The sequence below is a fragment of the Procambarus clarkii genome, chromosome 5 (genome assembly GCF_040958095.1).
Source record: "Procambarus clarkii isolate CNS0578487 chromosome 5, FALCON_Pclarkii_2.0, whole genome shotgun sequence".
Classification (NCBI taxonomy): Eukaryota; Metazoa; Arthropoda; class Malacostraca; order Decapoda; family Cambaridae; genus Procambarus; species Procambarus clarkii.
This window is the reverse complement of record NC_091154.1, coordinates 51,458,986-51,485,856: the sequence shown is the minus strand read 5'-3', so window position 1 is coordinate 51,485,856 and position 26,871 is coordinate 51,458,986. Positions and strand designations below refer to the sequence as shown.

Here is a 26,871-nt window from a genome sequence, read left to right as displayed (position 1 = left end):
GTCATTTCTTAACTTAAATATCACTTCTCTCATCTGAAATAGTCATGTGTAGCCTCTTTCCAACACTGTTCTTAACTAAAGTAACCTTTCACTTCGCTAAAATAGTCATATTCATCATTGTTCCTAACTAAAATTATATGTCGTCAAGTAAGAAATATAGTCAAAGACACTCTTCAAGACATCAAGGACTTACTCAAAGACATCAAAGTTGCACTCAAAGACATCCTTTGAGACATCAAAAACATCCTTTAAGACTTCAAGGGCACTCTTCGAGATATCAAAAGACACTCTCAAACACTCAAAAATTTACTCGCATCCTCAAAGTTATTCTCAGAGTCATCAAAAAGTTAATCTCAGTTATCAAAATGTTATTCTCCAAGTAACCTTTCGTTCATCAGAGAAACTTTCTAAGACATCTTCGTTCATTAAAGTTAATCTCAGAGGCATAAAAGTTATTCTCAGAGCTATCAAAATTATTCACGATGTCATCAAAAAGGTATTTTCACGTACTCAAAGTTAATCTCGGCCATCAAAGTTGTTCTGTAAGATATCTTCAATACATCAAAGACGCATTTAAATCCTACTCATGTTCTCAGAAGTCATTCTCAAAGTCATCAACGATTTTCTCAGAGTCACCAAAGGTATTCCAAGAGACGTTAAAGTTAATCTCAGTCATCAAACTTGTTTTCAAAGTCATCAAAGATAATCTTAGAGTCATCAAAGGTATTCTCAGAGTCACCTTCGTTCGTCAGAGAAACTTTCCAAAACATCTTTGTTCATCAAACTTGTTCTCAAAGTCATCAAAGTTATTCCAAGAGACATCAAAAGTTAATCTAAGACATCTTCTTTCATCAAAGTTATTTTCAGAGACATCTAAAGTTATTATGTAAGATATAAAAGTTATTCTCAGAGCCATCAAATGTTATTCTCGAAGTCATCAAAGATATTCTCAGAGTCATCAAAGGTAATCTCTAATTCACTTTCGTTCAACATAGCAATTCTTTAAGTCCTCAAAGTTGTTTTCTAAGACACCTTCGTTCATCAAAGAAACTCTCCTTCTTCCATCATGTTATTCTTTAAGACATCTTCTGTCATAAAATTTCTCTCCAAAATGTAACTAGTTCGGCTTTTCATACCAAACATGCACTTCTGTTAAAATATATTTCTTAGTCACTTTACCCTAAAACTGTTCTCTGAACTACACTGTTCAAACCTACGTAACCTATCCTCTCCACCCAATGTTACTTAGTTAACGTAACGTTCCTAAACCTAACTTTACCTATCCTAACTTGACTTACCTTACCTTTACCTATCGTACCTAACTTAACCTTCTTAACCTAACTTTACCTATCCTAACTTAACTTACCTTACCTTTACCTATCTTACCTAACTTAACCTAACTTTACTTATCCTAACTTAACTTACCTTACCTTACCTATCTTACCTAACTTACCTACATTACCTAACATAACCTTCTTAACCTAACTTTACTGTCCTAACTTAACTTACCTTACCTTACCTATCTTACCTAACTTACCTACCCTACCTAACTGAACCTGCTTAACCTAACTTACCTTACCTTACCTAACTTATCCTGCTTAACCTAACTTACCTAACTTAACCTAACCTATCTTACCTAACTTACCTGACTTAACCTAACTTATCCTGCTTAACCTAACTTACCTACCCTACCTAACTTAACCTAACCTAACTTACCTACCCTACCTAACTTAACCTAACTTACCTTACCTTACCTAACTTAACCTGCTTAACCTAACTTACATAACTTAACCTGCTTAACCTAACTTATGTAACTTATCTTATCTATCCTAACTTGCTTTACATAACTTAATCTTACATTCCCAAACTGATGTACCCTAACTTATCTAGTCCAACCAGACATGATCTAACTTACATAATTATTCCTGCTTGTCTTTTGTGTTTCGTCAATCATTGTCTCATATTCATTTACTCATTTCAAGGGTTAATTTCTCAAAAGGTCATTTTGCATTTCAAGTGTTATTTTTTTAAGATTGGGTCTTTAACCATTTCAAAGGATTTTTGTTATATATTGGAATTTACTCGTTTCAAGGGCAAATTTCTCAAATGGTCATTTTTCCAGATTAAGGGTTATTTGTTAAAGTTCATCAAGTTGCTCATAAGTTGTATTTAGTAGGTTCTATCATTTATTCTTATTCCCCAACCCCTTAACCTAACCTCTTGTAATCTTAGTGTATTTAGTAGGTTCTATCATATGTTCTTATTCCCCAACCCTTTAACCTAACCTTTCAGATGTAGTTTATTGTGTTTTTAGCAAAGCATCTATGGGATGAAATATCTAGAGCATCTATATCTAACAGTATTTATGTCATGGGTGACTTTAATTTTAGTGGAATAAACTGGGTGAACAAAACAGGGAATAGTGAAGCAGAAGATTTTCTAGAATTAATTGACAATTGCTTTCTTACGCAACACATTAAGGAACCAACGCGGGAAAATAATATTTTAAATTTAGTGTTAACTAACAGGGAAACACAAATTAATGACATCGAAATAGGGAGTGAGCTAGGGAACAGTGATTACAAAGTAATCAGATTTAGCATAGAATGGAATAGACCTGTAGGAGAAAATTCTGTTAAAGTGCCAGATTTTCGAAAAGCTGATTTTAATAGCCTAAGAAATTTTTTGGGTCAAATAGATTGGAAAGTCTTGGGTATGGAGTGTGGGCCGGTCTTAGAGCGAGACATGAACCCAGCGACAGGTGACGTAAAAGGGGATTTCGATGTGGATTTAATATATAACTTATTTAGGAATATTCTAAACAAAGCACAGGAACGTAGTATACCATACAAATTGAATAGATCGAATACTAATGACCCAATGTGGATAACAAATAATTTAAAGAACCTTATAGGTAAAAAGAGTGCTTGGTACAAAAGGATTAAGAATGGGGAAGTCAGGTTAGAACAGGAATACATACAACTGGTTAGAAATGTTAAAAAAGAGATTAGGAAAGCACAAAGAAACTATGAAGTTCGCATAGCAGAGCAAGCAAAGTCAAATCCTAAAGGGTTTTTCAGTTATATCGAACTAAGACTAGGGAAAGGATAGGTCCATTAAAATCTGAGACAGGTCAAATAACGGATAATGACAAGGAGATGAGTAGTATTTTTAACAAATATTTTATATCTGTATTTACTAAAGAAGAACTTAACAATATGCCTTCAGCCGAACAAGTCTATGTGGGTGGGGATGAGGACAGGTTGACTAGTTTAGCAGTTACCAGGGAGGATGTTCTTAAACAAATAGTAAAACTCAAACCAAACAAATCCCCAGGGCCGGATGAAGTATTTGCCAGGGTGCTAAAAGAATGCCAAGAGGAGCTTTGTGACCCACTGTCTACCAAATTTAATAAATCAATAGAGTCAGGCAGAGTGCCAGAGTTTTGGAAAGTTGCTAATGTGATACCAGTTTTTAAGAAAGGAAATAGATCACTTGCGTCTAACTATCGACCAATTAGCCTAACGTCTATTGTGGGAAAGTTACTCGAATCTATAATAGCAAATAAAATTCGTCTTCATCTTGAAAAACATAAATTAATAAATGAGTCGCAACATGGTTTTACAAATGGCCGTTCATGTTTAACAAATTTGCTAACTTTTTATTCCAGCATAGTTGAGGCAGTTGATAGTGGTAAGGATTGTGATGTTGTGTACCTTGACTTTAGCAAAGCTTTTGATACAGTGCCACATGAAAGACTAATTAAAAAAATAGAAGCTTATGGTATTGGGGGTGCTATATTAACTTGGATTAGGGCATGGTTATTCCAAAGGAAACAGAGAGTTAGTATAAATGGGGTTAAGTCAGAGTGGGATAATGTTGTTAGTGGAGTACCTCAGGGCTCTGTCCTGGGACCTCTGTTGTTTATAATATATATAAATGATTTAGATTCAGGTTTGAGTAGCAACATTTGCAAATTTGCCGATGATACGAAAATCGGTAGGGAAATTAATTCGGAGGAGGACTCACTATCACTTCAAGTTGATCTAGATAGGGTTTTGAAATGGTCAAAGGATTGGCAGATGCAGTTTAATGCTGATAAATGTAAAGTTCTGAGGCTAGGTAATGATGATAGAGTTACAAGATACGAGCTAGATGGTGTTGAGATTGCGAAGTCGGATTGCGAAAGGCATCTGGGAGTTATGATTAGTAAGAATTTAAAACAAAAGGTTCAATGCATAAATGTTCGTAATAAGGCAAATCGGACTGTTACGGCCCTCTCGGGTCGCAACGGGATTCGTACTCTGATGTCGTTAGAGGAAGTTGTATCCGGCCCCAAGCCAGTAGTGGCTTTCAAGGGATGAGATCCGTGACGCAAATAAAATAAAAGGGGAAGGGAAATATAGTTAAGAACTTAAGAGTATAATTGTTCCCATCACCAATAAATAATATAAGATTACACAGGGGGAGTGGTATTAACACTGCACAAGGGAATTATTTACACAATTGTCTTCTCCTGAAGACTCTGGATCCAAACTCTCGGTGCCAAGTCCTCGGTGCTTTCGTGGTCTCTTGACGAATCTTTCGACCAAGCTGAGTCTACCCCAAACACAGGCCAGCCAAAACACAGGTCCACTGGGGGCACCGCCGTGGAGGCCGTCAACCACAAGTCCAGCAGGTCTGCTGGCAGGTTCCGGATCAGCAACGCTGGTCAGGCCACTCCACGAGCGATACTAGGGTAGCGCCCTAGTCAGGAGCCTCGTGTGATACCACAAATCACTCTCCTGTCCTCAATACCCCAGTGGATAATCGTCTCCAGCAGTCGGTCCCGGGAACGACGATCCTTTCAACTGCCACTTCACTGGCAGGGTAACACCACAGTGTTCATCCGGGGGCCGACTCACAGCTGCTGCAGCTAAGCACAAGGTATGGAGATGGCTGCCTTGGGTAGACTGACTCAACTTCCATCACATCAGTCCCAGGTCGACTCTGTAAGCAGACACATCATCAATAACAGGGACACTAAAACACCTCACTTACAGGCTCAGACACAAACGCCCGACATATCCACTCCATAGATGGCGTTGTAGTCTGAGCACCACCTCACCAGAGGTCAGCAGCGGCTGTGTTGTGAGCTGAACCGGACTGGAAACTGGCCCTTGTGGCCAGTACACCTTGTCCTCACCAGGTGTCGTAGTCCATTTGGTGGGGGTTTCGGGAGCTGACCCACAGATGGCGCGGTCGTCACTGCTCCGTGCTCGGACGCTGGATCCGGGTTCGTAACACCTCCCCACCAAAAAGAATTTGGTTTGGGTTTCTAGAAAGAAAAACACAAACCAAATTAGTATGTGGATACAACTCCACACAGACTCACGTACACTATGAACTGGAGTGATGAGGCTGTCTTGTCCACAGAACTGTTCTACTGGACAATTCTCGCACAAAGGGAACTTGAAAATAGAAGGCAATGACCTGCCTGACGTAATCTTCCACACCTCCTCTGCGATGTCAAGCAGGGGCATCATCTCACATCTCTCGAGTAAGGATCGGTGTTGACACGATGTGGGGCGACTCGACACTTCCCTGTGTCGTGGCACCGATGATGGCTGATCACAGACGGCATTTCTGGTACCGATCCTGTAGTCCTTCAGGGATATGGGAACCTGGAATTCAGGGGTCGGATCATTTAGAGTCACAGCGACAGTTACATCAGTACTCACAGCAGACTCCTCTACTAGGCTCACACCTAGTTCCAACGGGGCTGTTCGTACATCGAAGATGGCATTCGCTCTGCCACCGTCAGGTCGACCAACGTTCCGCACAACGCTGCATTGAGGCTCAGCTATCACGCGGGGGGTGTCAACCTGCCGGAAACAGTCACTCATATTATCGTATTGCGTACCTCCTGTATCTACCATCACCTTCCAGGTTCCTTCTTCGACTGCAACACTCACAGTGCACGTTTCTAATTCCTGGGATCTCTTCACGATGTTCAAGGGAGCCATCATCCTTCGGGTCGTCCACTGATCCTTACTGAGAACACAGAGAACACATACGAGAACAAAACAAAATACCGGTAGGAAACATTTGGTAAACTGAGGGATAAGCTTTCTGAGCTTGTAATGTCCATAGCCGGCTACATCCATTAGCCTGGTTTGGACCGAAGAAGGCTCTAGAACCTTCGCACATACCTCACATACCTCTGACGTCTGGGGAATCTCTGGTCGGTTCAATGAACGCTGTAGCACCTTGCCATACCGCAAGTACACATCCGCCTTCGCTCCAGACTCGTTGGTATCCGTGGGTGCCTGCACACAAGGCCTCTCTTCTAGCTCAGGTACTTCTGCCATCGTAACCTCATGTTTCTTGTCGAGAGAAAAATCAGGAGTCTCCGTTAGAATACTGTCGATCTGCGGGTGAGAGGACAAATTAAACTTACTCAAATCCGGGTCTGTCTTTACCTGGACATTACCACTGCCTGCCGTTACCTCAGACCTTGCTGTTCTGGCTGACTCGTCCGCGACCTTGGGATGATTGGTGCTCCAATCCGATACCAAGTCGTTGGCTAGTACCACGTCAATCCCAGCCACAGGGAGGGTATTGACTACTGCCAACGCACATGTGCCGCTGAAGTAAGGCGAGTCGAGATGTACCGGCACTAAGGGGGCGATGTACCGCATCCTTGGAAACCCAACCAGGACAACCTTTGGTCTCCCAACCACACTCACTCCTTCGGGTAACGAGCTACTCACGATCAGGGACTGGGCTGCTCCACTATCTCTGAGCACTACTACAGATCTACCAGTATGATCACTCGTTACATACCCGCTTGAAGTGTGAGGGGCGAACAAACTTGATCCTTCCCGTGTCGTCGTCGACTGGCTTCCTGCTGGTGGTGTAACACCGCTCATCATCATCACTTCCCTACGTGCGCTGCCACCTCTTCTGCCTCGGCACATAGTAGCAACATGCCCTTTCTGCCCACAAGTCCAGCACACCACATTCCTCCTCGGACTCCGGTGTTTAGGACTGTTAGGACTAGTCCTTCGAGGGCTACTTGGGGGCGTCTTCTTAGCGCTTCGTGGGACGGGGGTCTCCTCTTCGTCCTGAGGTTTATCAAACCGGCGTTGGTAATGCCTTGGGACGTACTTAGCAGAAGGCCTATGCGTCAGGATATACTCTTCAGCCATGGTGGCTGCCGCACTCAAGGTCTCTACCTGCTGTTCCTCTAAGTACGTCTTCAGGTCTCCAGACAAACAATCCTTGAAGTCCTCTAGCAGTATTAGCTGCTCGAGGTCTTCTTTGGTCTCCACCTTCCGAGAGGCACACCACTCCTGAAAAAGTCGCTCCTTGATGGTGGCGAATTCGGTGAAAGTGTGCTCTGAGGTCTTCTTCAGGTTTCTGAACTTCTGCCTGTAAGCCTCAGGTACCAATTGGTACGCCATGAGCACGACCTTCTTCACCTTGTCATAATCGCCAGAGTCGTCAAGGGATAACGTGGAGTAGGCGATTTGGGCCTTCCCAGTCAAGACTGACTGTATCATGATGGCCCAATTCTCCCTTGGCCACTCCAAAGAGGCAGCGACTTTCTCGAAGGCTGCAAAGAACTTTGACACTTCCTTCTCATGGAATTTTGGGACCATTTTGATGTTTCTTACCGGATCGAAACTACTGGTTTCCGTTGTTGGCCTCCGACCACCGCCTAATCGTAATACTTCTAGTTCATGTTGTCTCTGTCTTTCCTTTTCTTCTCTCTCTCGCTGTTTCTCTTCCCTTTCTCGTTCTTCTCTCTCTCGTCTCTCTTCTCTTTCTCGTTCTTTTTCTCGTTCTTCTCTTTCTTTTTTTCTTTTTTTTTTTTGAGATATATTCTCGCTCTCGCTCTTCTCTCTCTCCTCTCTCTTCTCTTTCTCGTTCTTCTCTTTCTCGCTCTCGCTCTTCTCTTTCTCTTTCTCGTTCTAATTCTAAACGCCTCATCTCTAATTCCTTTCCTAATCTCTCTCTTTCCATTTCTTGTCTTTCTCTTTCCATGTCTAATTTCTTATCTTCTCTCTTTCTCGCTTCCTCTTCTCTTTCTTTAGCGATCTCTAGCTTTTTCCATTCTATTTCACGATGGATCTCTAGTTCACGCATCTTCACAGTGAGCACACTTATATTTAGTTCACTCTCATCACTTTCAATATCACTGCTCTTGCCTTCCTGTTCAGTGGAAGCTATTTCCTCACCTTCCTTTATACTAGGAGTCTCGCCTTCCTGTTTCTCTGCCTTCAAATGCCGGTGAACCTTGGACAAGATCTCCACACGGGAATCACTGGCACGGATCTTGATCTCCAGGTAGGCGCTCACTAGCACAAGTTCCGGTTTGCTCAGATATTTTAATCTGGCAAGACAATCCTCTCCGTTCAGAAAAGCCTGAACCTCGTCCAGATCATCGATGGTAGCTTTTTCTGCCATTTTCACAGACGGAACACTTAACTAGCACTTAACACACCGCTTTCACGTTAGCACTTAACGCACCGAGTTCTGTTCTACGCCAATATTGCACTTTATCGCACCTGGCGCCTCACTTGCCAATATTGCACGTAATTACTTCGGGCACCGCACTACCCAATATTGCACTGAATCACAGCGAACACTTCGCTCTACAATATTGCACTGAATCACGACGAGCACCGCACTACACAATATTGCACTTAATCGCTTAATCACAGCGAGCACCGCACTGCACAATATCGCACTTAGTCACTCTTGAGCACCGCACAGGACGTATAACATCCTAATCGTCACACACAGGGGGAATTATATACAGGGATTACGCCACTTCACCACCCCTGTCAAACATACTTAACAAGGGGACGGATCCCACTGGGGATGCCAATTATGTTACGGCCCTCTCGGGTCGCAACGGGATTCGTACTCTGATGTCGTTAGAGGAAGTTGTATCCGGCCCCAAGCCAGTAGTGGCTTTCAAGGGATGAGATCCGTGACGCAAATAAAATAAAAGGGGAAGGGAAATATAGTTAAGAACTTAAGAGTATAATTGTTCCCATCACCAATAAATAATATAAGATTACACAGGGGGAGGGGTATTAACACTGCACAAGGGAATTATTTACACAATTGTCTTCTCCTGAAGACTCTGGATCCAAACTCTCGGTGCCAAGTCCTCGGTGCTTTCGTGGTCTCTTGACGAATCTTTCGACCAAGCTGAGTCTACCCCAAACACAGGCCAGCCAAAACACAGGTCCACTGGGGGCACCGCCGGGGAGGCCGTCAACCACAAGTCCAGCAGGTCTGCTGGCAGGTTCCGGATCAGCAACGCTTGTCAAGCCACTCCACGAGCGATACTAGGGTAGCGCCCTAGTCAGGAGCCTCGTGTGATACCACAAATCACTCTCCTGTCCTCAATACCCCAGTGGATAATCGTCTCCAGCAGTCGGTCCCGGGAACGACGATCCTTTCAACTGCCACTTCACTGGCAGGGTAACACCACAGTGTTCATCCGGGGGCCGACTCACAGCTGCTGCAGCTAAGCACAAGGTATGGAGATGGCTGCCTTGGGTAGACTGACTCAACTTCCATCACAGCAGTCCCAGGTCGACTCTGTAAGCAGACACGTCATCAATAACAGGGACACTAAAACACCTCACTTACAGGCTCAGACACAAACGCCCGACATATCTACTCCATAGATGGCGTTGTAGTCTGAGCACCACCTCACCAGAGGTCAGCAGCGGCTGTGTTGTGAGCTGAACCGGACTGGAAACTGGCCCTTGTGGCCAGTACACCTTGTCCTCACCAGGTGTCGTAGTCCATTTGGTGGGGGTTTCGGGAGCTGACCCACAGATGGCGCGGTCATCACTGCTCCGTGCTCGGACGCTGGATCCGGGTTCGTAACACGGACACTTGGATTTATTTATCGCAGCGTTAGTAACAAGACACCTGGTGTGGTTCTCAAGCTATATCTTGCTCTAGTTAGGCCCCATTTAGATTTTGCAGTTCAGTTTTGGTCGCCATATTATAGAATGAATATAAATTCACTTGAACGTGTCCAGCGTAGGATGACTAAGTTAATTCCCCAAATTAGAAATCTTTCATATGAAGAAAGATTAACAAAGCTTAAGTTGCATTCACTGGAAAGGCGAAGAGTTAGGGGTGACATGAAAGAGGTTTACAAGTGGGTGAATGGACATAACAAAGGGCATATTAATAGGGTATTAAAAGTATCAACACAAGACAGAACACGAAACAATGGGTATAAATTGGATAAGTTTAGATTTAGGAAAGACTTGGGTAAATACTGGTTCAGTAACAGGGTTGTTGATTTGTGGAACCAATTGCCGCGTAACATTGTGGAGGTGGGGTCCCTCCATTGTTTCAAGCATGGGTTGGACATGTATATGAGTGGGATTGGGTGGTTATAAATAGGAGCTGCCTCGTATGGGCCAACAGGCCTTTTGCAGTTGCCTTTGTTCTTATGTTCTTATGTTCTTATATGAATGGGATTGGGTGTTTAATAGGAGCTGCCTCATATGGGCCAACAGGCCTTCTGCAGTTGCCTTTGTTCTTATGTTCTTATGTAACACATTAAGGAACCAACGCAGGAAAATAATATTTTAGATTTAGTGTTAACTAACTCTATGTATATGAGTGGGATTGGGTGGTTATAAATAGGAGCTGCATCGTATGGGTCAATAGGTCTTCTGCAGTTACCTATGTTCTTATGTTCTAAACAGGGAAACTCATATTAAGGACATCGAAATAGGGAGTGAGCTAGGGAACAGTGATCATAAAGAAATCAGATTTAGCATTGAATGGAATGGATCTGTAGGAGAAAATTCTGTTAAAGTGCCTGATTTACGAAAAGCTGTTTTCAATAGCCTAAGAATTTTTTTGGGTCAAATAGATTGGAAAGTCTTGGGTATGGGGTGTGGGCCGGTCTTGGAGCGAGACATGAACCCAGCGAAAGGTGACGTAAATGGGGTTTTCGATGTGGATTCAAAATATAACCTATTTAAAAATATTCTAAGCAAAGCCCAGGAATGTAGTATACCATACAAATTGAATAGATCAAATACTAATGATCCAAAGTGGATAACACAGGACCTGAAGAACCTTATAGGTAAAAAAAGAAACGTGGTACAAAAGGATTATGAATGGGGAAGTCAGTTTAGAACAGGAATTCGTACAACTGGTTAGAAATACTAAAAAAGAGATAAGGAAATAAAAAAGAAACTATGAAGTTCGCATAGCAGAGCAAACAAAGACAAATCCTAAAGGGTTTTTCCAGTTATACCGGACAAAGATTAGGGAGAGGATAGGTCCATTAAAATCTGAGACAGGTCAAATAACAGATAATGATGAAGAGATGAGTAGTATTTTTAATAAATATTTTATATCTGTATTTACTAAAGAGGAACTTAACAATATGCCTTCAGGTGAACAAGTCTATGTGGGTGGGGACGAGGACAGGTTGACTAGTTTAGCAGTTACTAGGGAGGATGTAATTAAACAAATAGTTAAACTCAAACCAAACAGATCCACAGGGCCGGATGAAGTGTTTGCCAGGGTGCTTAAAGAATGCAAAGAGGAGCTTTCCGAGCCACTGTCTACCATGTTTAATAAATCAATAGAGTTAGGCAGAGTGCCAGAGTTATGGAAAGTTGCTAATGTGATCAGTCAGTCAGGTGCAGTCACAGTGAGAGGTTGTGTTAGCTGGAGCTCCGATTGTAGTAACATTATTATTGCAATAATGGTAGGATTAGTGAAGGATTTGGTGAGTCTGGTTGGAGCTCTGAGAGCAGAGATGGATTCCCTGCGGGAGGAGATACGACGGCTGAGACTTCGGGAGGAAACGAAGGAGACCAGTGTTGACGGGACCTCGTCGTGGAGAGTCGTTAAGGACAGGGGTCTTAAGAAGACCTTGACAAGGCCGCCTACAGACGCCCTAAGGACAGCAAATTCATTTGCCGTGTTGGAGGACGAGTGCTGTGGTGAGCCTGCAGTTCACTTGGAACGGAAATCAGTGAGGAGCGGTGGAGCACAGGCCCCTCAGGCTGCTCAGAAAGTTAAGGAGGTACCGAAGCGAATTTTAGTTGTGGGAGATTCCCAGGTGAGGTATTTAGACAGAACGTTTTGTGCCAGAGATAGGGAGAACAGATTAAGGGTTTGCTATCCGGGAGCTGGAATTGGTGATATTGTTGGAAACATGAATGATATTTTGACGGGAAATGGGAACAAACCCATTATTTGTATTAGTGCAGGGGGTAATGATGTTGGACGAGTTTGGAGTGAGGCACTAATACAGAGATTCAAGACAGCCATTGAATTAGTTAGGAGCAAGGGAGGAATCCCGATCATATGTGGCATTCTTCCAAGAAAGGGAGTGGGAAATGAATGGATGTCGAGGGCACTTGGTGTCAATTACCGGCTGGAAAGATATTGCAAATCAAATGCAATATCTTTCATAGACAACTGGGAACACTTCTATGGAAGAAATGAAATGTATGCTCGTGATGGGGTGCATCTATCGAGGGCTGGGGTTGTTGCTGTTACGAACTCGTTCGAACCAGTGGTTAGAGGTGTTTGTTTGGGTTTAAACTGTTAGTAGATAGAGGTATGGGAATTGATTTGGAGGAAGGAGGTAATGAAAGTATGTGTTTGTGGGAGAAAAGAATTGGCAAAATGATCAGGGAAAGAAAAGGGCCTCAAAATAACAATTCACTTAGGGTATATTACACTAACAGTAGAAGTCTAAGAAATAAAATTAACGAATTAAATGTTCTTGTCTGCACAGAAAAAATAGATATTATTGCACTTACCGAAACGTGGATGAATGTAGAAAATAGAGAACTATTAGCTGAATATCAAATAAATGGATTTAAACTATTTCACACAGATAGATATATTAGACGAGGAGGGGGAGTAGCCATATATGTTAGGGACAATTTGAAATGTAGTCTCAAAGAGGGAATCAAAACCGAGCCACACACAGAAACTATTTGGATAGAATTAAACGAAAAAGCAAATAATATTATAATAGGAGTTATATATAGGCCACCAAATTTAGACAGAATGGATGCAAAGCATCTATGGGATGAAATATCTAGAGCATCTAGATCTAACAGTATTTATGTAATGGGTGACTTTAACTTTAGTGGAATAAACTGGTTGAACAAAACAGGGAATAGTGAAGCAGAAGGTTTTCTAGAATTAATTGATGATTGCTTTCTTACGCAACACATTAAGGAACCAACGCAGAAAAATAATATTTTAGATTTAGTGTTAACTAACAGGGAAACACAAATTAATGGCATCGAAATAGGGAGTGAGCTAGGGAACAGTGATCACAAAGAAATCAGATTTAGCATAGAATGGAATAGACCTGTAGGAGAAAATTCTGTTAAAGTGCCAGATTTTCGAAAAGCTGATTTTAATAGCTTAAGAAATTTTTAGGGTCAAATAGATTGGAAAGTCTTGGGTATGGGGTGTGGGCCGGTCTTGGAGCGAGACATGAACCCAGCGACAGGTGACGTAAAAGGGGATTTCGATGTGAATTTAATATATAACTTATTTTAGAATATTCTAAACACACAGGAACAGGAACGTAGTATACCATACAAATTGAATAGATCGAATACTAATGACCCAAAGTGGATAACAAATAATTTAAAGAACATTATAGGTAAAAAGAGAGCTTGGTACAAAAGGATTCACAGTCTCCGTGGTGTAGTGGTAAGACACTTGCCTGGCGTTCCGCGAGCGCTATGTCATGGGTTCGTATCCTGGCCGGGGAGGATTTACTGGGCGCAATTCCTTAACTGTAGCCTCTGTTTAACGCAACAGTAATATGTGTACTTGGATGAAAAAACGATTCTTCGCGGCAGGGGATCGTATTCCAGGGACCTGCCCGAAACGCTACGCGTACTAGTGGCTGTACAAGAATGTAACAACTCTTGTATATATCTCAAAAAAATAAAAAATATCTCAAAAAAAGATTAAGAATGGGGAAGTCAGTTTAGAACAGGAATTCATACAACTGGTTAGAAATGTTAAAAAAGAGATTAGGAAAGGAAAAAGAAACTATGAAGTTCGCATAGCAGAGCAAGCAAAGTCAAATCCTAAAGGTTTTTTTCAGTTATATCGAACTAAGACTGTCTAAAACCATGTCCTGCCCCGTCTGGACTACAGTACCCATGTCCTGCCCCGCCTGGACTACAGTAACCATGTCCACCCCCGCCTGGACTACAGTAACCATGTCCACCCCCGCCTGGACTACAGTAACCATGTCCTGCCCCGCCTGGACTACAGTAACCATGTCCACCCCCGCCTGGACTACAGTAACTATGTCCTGCCCCGCCTGGACTACAGTAACCATGTCCACCCCCGCCTGGACTACAGTAACCATGTCCTGCCCCGCCTGGACTACAGTAACCATGTCCTGCCCCGCCTGGACTACAGTAACCATGTCCACCCCCGCCTGGACTACAGTAACCATGTCCAACCCCGCCAGGACTACAGTAACCATGTCCTGCCCCGCCTGGACTACAGTAACTATGTCCTGCCCCGTCTGGACTACAGTACCCATGTCCTGCCCCGCCTGGACTACAGTAACTATGTCCTGCCCCGCCTGGACTACAGTACCTATGTCCTGCCCCGCCTGGACTACAGTAACTATGTCCTGCCCCGTCTGGACTACAGTACCCATGTCCTGCCCCGCCTGGACTACAGTACCCATGTCCTGCCCCGCCTGGACTACAGTAACAATGTCCACCCCCGCCTGGACTACAGTAACCATGTCCTGCCCCGCCTGGACTACAGTAACCATGTCCACCCCCGCCTGGACTACAGTAACCATGTCCACCCCCGCCTGGACTACAGTAACCATGTCCTGCCCCGCCTGGACTACAGTAACTATGTCCACCCCCGCCTGGACTACAGTAACCATGTCCTGCCCCGCCTGGACTACAGTAACCATGTCCACCCCCGCCTGGACTACAGTAACCATGTCCTGCCCCGCCTGGACTACAGTAACCATGTCCTGCCCCGCCTGGACTACAGTAACCATGTCCTGCCCCGCCTGGACTACAGTAACCATGTCCTGCCCCGCCCGGACTAGAGTAACCATGTCCACCCCCGCCTGGACTACAGTAACCATGTCCACCCCCGCCTGGACTACAGTAACCATGTCCACCCCCGCCACGACTACAGTAACTATGTCCACCCCCGCCTGGACTACAGTAACTATGTCCACCCCCGCCTGGACTACAGTAACCATGTCCACCCCCACCAGGACTACAGTAACCATGTCCTGCCCCGCCTGGACTACAGTAACTATGTCCACCCCCGCCTGGACTACAGTAACCATGTCCTGCCCCGCCTGGACTACAGTAACTATGTCCACCCCCGCCTGGACTACAGTAACCATGTCCACCCCCGCCAGGACTACAGTAACCATGTCCTGCCCCGCCTGGACTACAGTAACTATGTCCACCCCCGCCTGGACTACAGTAACCATGTCCTGCCCCGCCTGGAGTACAGTAACCATGTCCATCCCCGCCTGGACTACAGTAACCATGTCCTGCCCCGCCTGGACTACAGTAACCATGTCCTGCCCCGCCTGGACTACAGTAACCATGTCCTGCCCCGCCTGGACTACAGTAACCATGTCCTGCCCCGCCTGGACTACAGTAACCATGTCCACCCCCGCCTGGACTACAGTAACCATGTCCTGCCCCGCCCGGACTAGAGTAACCATGTCCACCCCCGCCTGGACTACAGTAACCATGTCCTGCCCCGCCCGGACTAGAGTAACCATGTCCACCCCCGCCTGGACTACAGTAACCATGTCCACCCCCGTCTGGACTACAGTAACCATGTCCACCCCCGCCTGGACTACAGTAACCATGTCCACCCCCGTCTGGACTACAGTAACCATGTCCACCCCCGCCTGGACTACTGAACGCCAGGTAGCCTGGTGAAGCGAGTCTACCAGGTGAGAGTTATTCTGCGCACCTCACCACAGATTACGAGGTCAGGGAAGGCAGTTTATTAACTTGACGTCAGTGAGTGACTTAAACAATACAAGCAGAGGATGAGCGTTTGATAAAAGTTAGACGGAATGAGATGTTGAGATTTTTTGTCATGACGTGATGCAGGCGGAGGTCGTAACGTGTGTCACAGTCTTCAGGAATGGATGTACGTCGCTGATCTGAAAGAAGGAAGAATATAGTTCCCGGATTTGTGATTAAGTGGAGGCTACTTGTTATCAAGTGTGAGGGAGCTGTTAGCGACGTCGTGAAGCCCTCTCGACCACCCTCTTGAACCTGAAGCCGAGAGGGTGGTCGTGCCTGTGTGGAATCTAATGTGATATTCCTTTGTGTGGAGGGAAGTAAGCAGGTGTTTCTGTGTGAAGCCTGCCAGGCCACTTTATGTGCTCAAGTCAGGACTGAAAGAAGCTTTGAGAGGCAGTTCTAAAGGATTTTTGTTGGACAACAAAATTTGAGGGCGCCTGACAACTGAGTGGACAGCGCTTGGGAATTCGTAATCCTGAGGTTACGGGTTTGATCCCCGGTGCAGGCGGAGACAAATGGCCAAAATGTTTCTTTCACCCTGATGCTCCCTGTTATCTAGCAGTAAACAGGTACCTGGGAGTTAGAGAGCTGCTACGGGCTGCTTCCTGGGGTGTGTGTAACAAAAAGGAGGCCTGGTAGAGGACCGAGCCGCGGGGATGCTAAGCCCCGAAATCATCTCAAGATAACGAAGACTGATGCTATGTTGGAGCGTCAGAGGGCAGGTGTCGTCATGTCCTAGAATTCTGCGGTAAGCTCATTTAATTGATTGATAGAATGTTTACCAGTGTTTGATGGTGTGTTCAGCGATCGTAGAGAGTGTATATGAATATAGAGTAGATATTTTATTAAGATAGTGCACAGATATAAGGAGTTAGAGGTAAGTTAACATGCTGGAGGCGAGAGCAGCACATACTGTCTGGGATTAGTTTGCCACTGATGGGGCGTTGTCTCAGGGCGTGCCTCGGAGGTTGATTTCAGCGTGGACTCACCCGGAAATGGGGGAGGACCCATCTCAGTGAGACCGGCGCGGAGTGTGATGTCCGATAGCAATATTAATGTAAATATATATTTCATTATTTCTGTGTTATTAGGAAGACGTTATTATGGATTGATAGTGGATTTACAGGTTTGTATGGGAGAAGTTAGTGAAGGAAGTTCACTAACTTCTTCTGAAGCATCTGAAGAAGATAATAAGGTGAAATCCGAGTGTAGAGTAAAGTGCAAGTGTGGAGCAGAACTTCAAGTTGAGGAGCAGATCTCCATTTGTATTGTGCAACTTCGAGTGTAGGGAAGCTACACGTTACTTTTGTGAAGCCGTTTGGAGGAGCGTCACTGACACTCGAGTGGGACTTTATTTGCAGCAGATATTGGAAGAACTGCAGGAGTACCTCCCTGATTTTGAGGACCAGATAGATGTCCTTAGTAGTGGCCCTCGAGACATAGAAGAGAGAATCATATGGACACATTGATGTATGAGGGAGTGCTTGATTGCCTATTTAATAACATAAAAGATGCAGTGTTAGGTGAAAAATTGATTTTGTTCTTGTTGGAGATATTTTTATGTACCAGGTATTGAGACCCCCAAGCAGTGACGGGGTCAGTAGGTTGTGTGTCAGTGAATTGAGCAGCAGCCTAATATAGTTTATTGGATGGAGACCTCAGGTGATATTGGATTATTACTGATTGGTAGCAGCCGACGGTGCTGAACTGTAATATATTCTTTATATATATTTCTTTGTATGTGCTTCCATGTAATAAATGTTTGTTTGTTAACAGCTGATTATTGCCCTTGACCAGGTGAGGCTTCCTAGAGAGTCAGAGAGAGAGAGAGAGAGAGAGAGAGAGAGAGAGAGAGAGAGAGAGAGAGAGAGAGAGAGAGAGAGAGAGACGGTTGCAAATTGGTTAACAGATGGTCAGTGACATCATTAAGGGGTTTAGATCATCGCATATTAGAGAGATTGTGGGGGAGTCACGGTGGCTCGAGTGGGTGAGAACTCATGACAATAGCCTAGTTTTGGAGCCGCACCCCTGAATAAAGGTGACGTTGATCCGCTCTCCGAGAACAAGGCGATTACAGGGCGATCTCTCAACTAATTGCAAGCACTCCAGTGGTCTTTACTGGTCGACTGACAGCAGCAGAAGTGTGGTTGCCGTGGTCGGTCATATTTTTATCAGGGCGTGGTTGGGGTCAGTAAGAAATTATCAGTTTGGTTCAATAACCAGTTTCTAAAACCCTGAATCCCTGATACTATGTGATGCTCCGCCTGGACTACAGTAGCCATGTGATGCCCCGCCTGGACTACAGTAGCCATGTGATGCTCAGCCTGGACTACAGTAGCCATGTGATGCTCTGCTTGGACTACAGTAGCCATGTGATGCTCAGCCTGGACTACAGTAGCCATGTGATGCCCTGCCTGGACTACAGTACCCATGTGATGCTCCGCCTGGACTACAGTAGCCATGTGATGCTCTGCTTGGACTACAGTAGCCATGTGATGCTCCACCTGGACTACAGTAGCCATGTGATGCTCAGCCTGGACTACAGTAGCCATGTGATGCCCTGCCTGGACTACAGTACCCATGTGATGCTCCGCCTGGACTACAGTAGCCATGTGATGCTCTGCTTGGACTACAGTAGCCATGTGATGCTCCACCTGGACTACAGTAGCCATGTGATGCTCAGCCTGGACTACAGTAGCCATGTGATGCTCCGCCTGGACTACAGTAGCCATGTGATGCTCAGCCTGGACTACAGTAGCCATGTGATGCTCCGCCTGGACTACAGTAGCCATGTGATGCTCAGCCTGGACTACAGTAGCCATGTGATGCTCCGCCTGGACTACAGTAGCCATGTGATGCTCAGCCTGGACTACAGTAGCCATGTGATGCTCCGCCTGGACTACAGTAGCCATGTGATGCTCTGCTTGGACTACAGTAGCCATGTGATGCTCCACCTGGACTACATTAGCCATGTGATGCTCAGCCTGGACTACAGTAGCCATGTGATGCTGCGCCTGGACTACAGTAGGCATGTGATGCTCCACCTGGACTACAGTAGCCATGTGATGCTGCGCCTGGACTACAGTAGCCATGTGATGCCCCGCCTGGACTACAGTAGCCATGTGATGCTCCGCCTGGACTACAGTAGCCATGTGATGCTCCGCCTGGACTACAGTAGCCATGTGATGCTCAGCCTGGACTACAGTAGCCATGTGATGCTCAGCCTGGACTACAGTAGCCATGTGATGCTCAGCCTGGACTACAGTAGCCATGTGATGCTCCACCTGGACTACAGTAGCCATGTGATGCTCCGCCTGGACTACAGTAGCCATGTGATGCTCCACCTGGACTACAGTAGCCATGTGATGCTCCGCCTGGACTACAGTAGCCATGTGATGCTCCACCTGGACTACAGTAGCCATGTGATGCTCAGCCTGGACTACAGTAGCCATGTGATGCTCAGCCTGGACTACAGTAGCCATGTGATGCTCTGCCTGGACTACAGTAGCCATGTGATGCTCCGCCTGGACTACAGTAGCCATGTGATGCTCAGCCTGGACTACAGTAGCCATGTGATGCTCAGCCTGGACTACAGTAGCCATGTGATGCTCCACCTGGACTACAGTAGCCATGTGATGCTCCGCCTGGACTACAGTAGCCATGTGATGCTCCACCTGGACTACAGTAGCCATGTGATGCTCCGCCTGGACTACAGTAGCCATGTGATGCTCCACCTGGACTACAGTAGCCATGTGATGCTCAGCCTGGACTACAGTAGCCATGTGATGCTCCACCTGGACTACAGTAGCCATGTGATGCTCCGCCTGGACTACAGTAGCCATGTGATGCTCCGCCTGGACTACAGTAGCCATGTGATGCTCCACCTGGACTACAGTAGCCATGTGATGCTCAGCCTGGACTACAGTAGCCATGTGATGCTCTGCCTGGACTACAGTAGCCATGTGATGCTCCGCCTGGACTACAGTAGCCATGTGATGCTCAGCCTGGACTACAGTAGCCATGTGATGCTCAGCCTGGACTACAGTAGCCATGTGATGCTCCACCTGGACTACAGTAGCCATGTGATGCTCCGCCTGGACTACAGTAGCCATGTGATGCTCCACCTGGACTACAGTAGCCATGTGATGCTCCGCCTGGACTACAGTAGCCATGTGATGCTCCACCTGGACTACAGTAGCCATGTGATGCTCAGCCTGGACTACAGTAGCCATGTGATGCTCCACCTGGACTACAGTAGCCATGCGATGCTCAGCCTGGACTACAGTAGCCATGTGATGCTCCACCTGGACTACAGTAGCCATGTGATGCTCCGCCTGGACTACAGTAGCCATGTGATGCTCCGCCTGGACTACAGTAGCCATGTGATGCTCAGCCTGGACTACAGTAGCCATGTGATGCTGCGCCTGGACTACAGTAGCCATGTGATGCTCAGCCTGGACTACAGTAGCCATGTGATGCTCCGCCTGGACTACAGTAGTCATGTGATGCTCCACCTGGACTACAGTAGCCATGTGATGCTCCGCCTGGACTACAGTAGCCATGTGATGCTCCGCCTGGACTACAGTAGCCATGTGATGCTCCGCCTGGGCTACAGTAGCCATGTGATGCCCTGCCTGGACTACAGTAGCCATGTGATGCTCCGCCTGGACTACAGTAGCCATGTAATGCTCAGCCTGGACTACAGTAGCCATGTGATGCTCCACCTGGACTACAGTAGCCATGTGATGCTCCGCCTGGACTACAGTAGCCATGTGATGCTCTGCCTGGACTACAGTAGTCATGTGATGCTCCACCTGGACTACAGTAGCCATGTGATACTCCGCCTGGACTACAGTAGCCATGTGATGCTCCGCCTGGACTACAGTAGCCATGTGATGCTCCGCCTGGGCTACAGTAGCCATGTGATGCCCTGCCTGGACTACAGTAGCCATGTGATGCTCCGCCTGGACTACAGTAGCCATGTGATGCTGCGCCTGGACTACAGTAGCCATGTGATGCTGCGCCTGGACTACAGTAGCCATGTGATGCTCCGCCTGGACTACAGTAGCCATGTGATGCTCCACTTGGACTACAGTAGCCATGTGATGCTCCGCCTGGACTACAGTAGCCATGTGATGCTGCGCCTGGACTACAGTAGCCATGTGATGCTCCCGCCTGGACTACAGTAGCCATGTGATGCTCCCCCTGGACTACAGTAGCCATGTGATGCTCCGCCTGGACTACAGTAGCCATGTGATGCTCTGCCTGGACTACTGTAGCCATGTGATGCTCCGCCTGGACTACTGTAGCCATGTGATGCTCCGCCTGGACTACAGTAGCCATGTGAAGCTCCGCCTGGACTACAGTAGCCATGTGATGCTCCGCCTGGACTACAGTAGCCATGTGATGCTCCGCCTGGACTACAGTAGCCATGTGATGCTCCCGCTTTGACTGTTGCTGACTTTGACTGTTGCTGACTTTGACTGTTGCTGACTTTGACTGTTGCTGACTTTGACTGTTGCTGACTTTGACTGTTGCTGACTTTGACTGTTGCTGACTTTGACTGTTGCTGACTTTGACTGTTGCTGACTTTGACTGTTGCTGACTTTGACTGTTGCTGACTTTGACTGTTGCTGACTTTGACTGTTGCTGACTTTGACTGTTGCTGACTTTGACTGTTGCTGACTTTGACTGTTGCTGACTTTGACTGTTGCTGACTTTGACTGTTGCTGACTTTGACTGTTGCTGACTTCGACCGTTGCTGACTTTGACTGTTGCTGACTTTGACTGTTGCTGACTTTGACTGTTGCTGACTTTGACTGTTGCTGACTTTGACTGTTGCTGACTTCGACCGTTGCTGACTTTGACTGTTGCTGACTTCGACCGTTGCTGACTTTGACTGTTGCTGACTTTGACTGTTGCTGACTTTGACTGTTGCTGACTTCGACCGTTGCTGACTTTGACTGTTGCTGACTTTGACTGTTGCTGACTTTGACTGTTGCTGACTTTGACTGTTGCTGACTTTGACTGTTGCTGACTTCGACCGTTGCTGACTTTGACTGTTGCTGACTTTGACTGTTGCTGACTTTGACTGTTGCTGACTTTGACTGTTGCTGACTTTGACTGTTGCTGACTTTGACTGTTGCTGACTTTGACTGTTGCTGACTTTGACTGTTGCTGACTTTGACTGTTGCTGACTGGTCTGATGCATAAAGTGGCCACTTGGTTGGTGGTTGTTGCTTAAGGTGGTCGTAGACTGGACGAGCTTTTAATGTAACTGTTAACTGGCTGTCAAGATTATTATTGTCTAGGTTGCTTTATTTCTTTGGCTCGAGTCATGAAGTTTGTCGTTAGGTTGTTAATTAATGGTAATGTGTTTAATTGGTTAATCTCTTTATCTCCTACACCGTTACCCAACCACTTGGGCTGGACGGTCGGGCGACGGTCTTGCTTCATGCAGGTCTGTGTTCAATCTCCGACCATCCAAGTTGTTGAGCATCATTACTCCCCCCCCCATACCTTCCCAAATCCTGACCCCCTCCCAGTGCTACATAGTCGTAATGGTTTGGCGCTTTTCCCTGATAGTTCCCCCTTCCCTTACCGTTACCGTTACCAGTGACCATTGTCATCCTACAGGACCTGGTGGCGGGAGTCCTTAGGGGTGACCAGGTGCTGGCGTTGGCCGCCCTCGCCCAGGGTGCTGACACCTCCGTCACGGTGGTGGACCCTATTTTCCAAGTGCCACTCTGCATGTTGACCGAGGCGGCTGGGAGGGGTCACACTCACCTGGTGCGTCACCTGCTGGCGGCGGGACTCCCTGTGGAGGGTTCAGGGAAGTCCTCCCTCACACCTTTACACTGGGCGGCTAGCAGCGGTCATGACCAGGTGGTGAGGCAGCTGCTCAGCGCCCAGGCTGACCTGCAGGCCAGGGATTGTAATGGTGAGAACCACAACACATGCTGCAGTATGTTGTATTATAATGTTCTAAGCATGTTTGTGTATGTTGTGTGTAAGCCTCAACATAACCGGTGTTACAGGTGAGACCGCACTACATAGGGCAGCGCTGAATGGTCATGAGTCGTGTGTGGTGAAGCTACTTGGTGCCGGCGCTGACCCTGACTCTCGGGACCACTATGGTCGGTCACCACTGCTCCATGCTGCCCAGGGTAACCACACAGGTGTTGTGCAGGTGTTGCTGACAGCTGCCGGGTGTGACCGTCACGCTGTAAACAAGCGCGGGGAGACAGCACTACACCAGGCAGCGAGGGGCGGAGGTCTGGAGGCAACACAGTGCTTGGTGGCGGCCGGCCTCGACCCTCGCGCCAGGAACGAGCAGGGACACACACCTCTGGACGTGGCGAGGCTGCTGGGTCGTGGCCTTGTGGAGTGGTGGCTGAGGAAGCTGCCTCGCCCCCACCCTGCTGCTGGGACACCCACACTGCCTCTCCCCCACCCTGATGCTGGGACACCCACGCTGCCTCGCCCCCACCCTGATGCTGGGACACCCACGCTGCCTCGCCCCCACCCTGCTGCTGGGACACCCACGCTGCCTCGCCCCCACCCTGATGCCGGGACACCCACACTGCCTCTCCCCCACCCTGATGCTGGGACACCCACGCTGCCTCGCCCCCACCCTGATGCTGGGACACCCACGCTGCCTCGCCCCCACCCTGCTGCTGGGACACCCACGCTGCCTCGCCCCCACCCTGATGCTGGGACACCCACGCTGCCTCGCCCCCACCCTGATGCTGGGACACCCACGCTGCCTCGCCCCCACCCTGATGCTGGGACACCCACGCTGCCTCTCCCCCACCCTGACGCTGGGACACCCACGCTGCCTCTCCCCCACCCTGATGCTGGGACACCCACGCTGCCTCTCCCCCACCCTGATGCTGGGACACCCACGCTGCCTCTCCCCCACCCTGATGCTGGGACACCCACGCTGCCTCTCCCCCACCCTGCTGCTGGGACACCCACGCTGCCTCTCCCCCACCCTGATGCTGGGACACCCACGCTGCCTCTCCCCCACCCTGATGCTGGGACACCCTCGCTGCCTCTCCTCCACCCTGATGCTGGGACACCCTCGCTGCCTCGCCCCCACCCTGCTGCTGGGACACCCACGCTGCCTCGCCCCCACCGTGATGCTGGGACACCCACGCTGCTTTTAGTGGTAAGTATTCTTGTGGAAGCATCTAGCTTCCGTTGCAAACCGTTAAGAATGTCTAATTCCTCCCATTTCTTCATCCCAGTTGGCTCCCCATTTTCCCCTCTTGTTTGCCTTGCCTCCTCCTCCCCTTCTCACCCATTTGCCTCTCCGCAAGTTGGTGGACTGGTGGAGGGAGTGACGTGGACATTCCTGCCTGGGACGACCCGTGCAGGTGATGGACTCTGGGAGGGGCCTGACAGCTGAGTGGACAGCGCTTTGGATTCTTAGTCCTGAGGTTCCGGGTTCGATCCACGGTGGAAGCGGAAACAAATGAGCAGTTTCTTTCACCCGGATGCTCCTGTTGATCTAACAGTAAATAAGTACCTGGGAGTTACAGCTGCTACGGGCTGCTTCCTGGGGGGGGTGTGTAACAAAAAATGCTCGGCTTGCAATTAAGATAGCCAGAGATCCCCATCATAATGATATTGAAAAGATAAAAGTGAGTTCTGTGCTACTTTCAGGGGGAAACTGATGCATGAAATGGCATCAGAGATCAGTCTGCTACCTGGAAGAACTTCACCTGCTTGAACAAGCCCGTGAGCTCATGCCTGTAGAGAGGTTACCTCCCAGAGTGGATGACTCATGCAGAATCATCATCAATCAAATGGCAAGGAAAAAGTCTAACATGATAACTCAAGAAATGAGGCACAATTATCTGGAGGACGTCTATAAACAAGTCGAAGATTAGTTAGATCAAATCTACACTGATGGGTCATCTAACCCTGACAATGGCAGGGCTGGTGCAGCATACACTGTAATTAGGAATAATGCTTTACAACGCAGAAAAGAAGGAAAAGCCCGTATTGAGAGCTTTGCCTCTTCAACACAAGCGGAGCTAACTGCCACTGTTATGGCGTTAAGATTCTTTGAACGAAGCACTAACGGTAGAGTGATCTGCACTGACTCTAAAGCAGTGCTATAGAGTCTTACTGAAAACCTGCCGCTGTTCTTAACTCTGGCGGCCGCTGTTCTTAACTCTGGCGGCCGCTGTTCTTAACTCTGGCGGCCGCTGTTCTTAACTCTGGTAGCCGCTGTTCTTAACTCTGGCGGCCGCTGTTCTTAACTCTGGCGGCCGCTGTTCTTAACTCTAGTAGCCGCTGTTCTTAACACTGGCGTCCACGGTTCTTAACTCTGGTAGCCACTGTTCTTAACTCTGGCGGCCGCTGTTCTTAACACTGGCGGCCGCTGTTCTTAACTCTGGCGGCCGCTGTTCTTAACTCTGGAGGTTGCTGTTCTTAACTCTGGCGGCAGCTGTTCTTAACTCTGGCGGCTGCTGTTCTTAACACTGGCGGCCGCTGTTCTTAACTCTGGCGGCCGCTGTTCTTAACTCTGGTGTCCACGGTTCTTAACACTGGCGGCCGCTGTTCTTAACTCTGGTAGCCGCTGTTCTTAACACTGGCGTCCACTGTTCATAACTCTGGTAGCCGCTGTTCTTAACTCTGGCGGCCGCTGTTCTTAACTCTGGCGGCCGCTGTTCTTAACTCTGGCGGCAGCTGTTCTTAACTCTGGTAGCCGCTGTTCTTAACTCTTCTGGCCACTGTTCTTAACTCTGGCGGCAGCTGTTCTTAACTCTGGTAGCCGCTGTTCTTAACTCTAGTGGCCACTGTTCTTAACTCTAGCGGCAGCTGTTCTTAACTCTGGTAGCCGCTGTTCTTGACTCTGGTAGCCGCTGTTCTTAACTCTGGCAGCAGCTGTTCTTAACTCTGGCGGCAGCTGTTCTTAACTCTGGTAGCCGCTGTTCTTAACTCTGGTAGCCGCTGTTCTTAACTCTGGCGGCAGCTGTTCTTAACTCTGGCGGCAGCTGTTCTTGACTCTGGCGGCCGCTGTTCTTAACACTGGCGGCCACTGTTCTTAACTCTGGTGGCCACTGTTCTTAACTCTGGCGGCCACTGTTCTTAACACTGGCGGCCACTGTTCTTAACACTGGAGGCCATTGTTCATAACTATGGCGGCCATTGTTCATAACTCTGGCGGCCATTGTTCATAACTCTGGCTGCCACTGTTCATAACTCTGGCGGCCACTGTTCTTAACACTGGCGGCCACTGTTCATAACTGTGGCGGCCACTGTTCATAACTGTGGCGGCCACTGTTCTTAACTCTGGTGGCCACTGTTCATAACTCTGGCGGCCACTGTTCATAACTCTGGCGGCCACTGTTCATAACTGTGGCGGCCACTGTTCATAACTCTGACGGCCATTGTTCATAACTCTGGCGGCCGCTGTTCTTAACACTGGAGGCCACTGTTCTTAACTCTGGCGGCCACTGTTCTTAACTATGGCGGCCACTGTTCTTAACACTGGAGGCCACTGTTCTTAACTCTGGCGGCCACTGTTCTTAACTATAGCGGCCACTGTTCATAACTCTGGCGGCCACTGTTCTTAACTCTGGTGGCCACTGTTCTTAACTCTGGTGGCCACTGTTCATAACTCTGGCGGCCACTGTTCTTAACTCTGGCGGCCACTGTTCATAACTCTGGCGGCCGCTGTTATTAACACTGGCGGCCACTGTTGTTAACACTGGCGGCCACTGTTCTTAACTCTGGCGGCCACTGTTCATAACACTGGCGGCCATTGTTCTTAACTCTGGCGGCCACT

At 47.5% G+C, this 26,871-nt stretch overlaps 1 protein-coding gene across 1 annotated transcript in view; it reads left to right on the top strand.

Moving 5' to 3' along the window:
- The window catches only part of LOC138352226 (uncharacterized), a 106,487-nt gene that overhangs the window by 35,692 nt on the left and 43,924 nt on the right, over positions 1–26,871 (top strand). The window contains exons 3-4 of the mRNA XM_069304513.1: positions 22,707–23,010; positions 23,108–24,240. Of these exons, the coding sequence (XP_069160614.1) occupies positions 22,707–23,010; positions 23,108–24,240 (1,437 nt within the window). The remainder of the gene's footprint in view (positions 1–22,706; positions 23,011–23,107; positions 24,241–26,871) is intronic.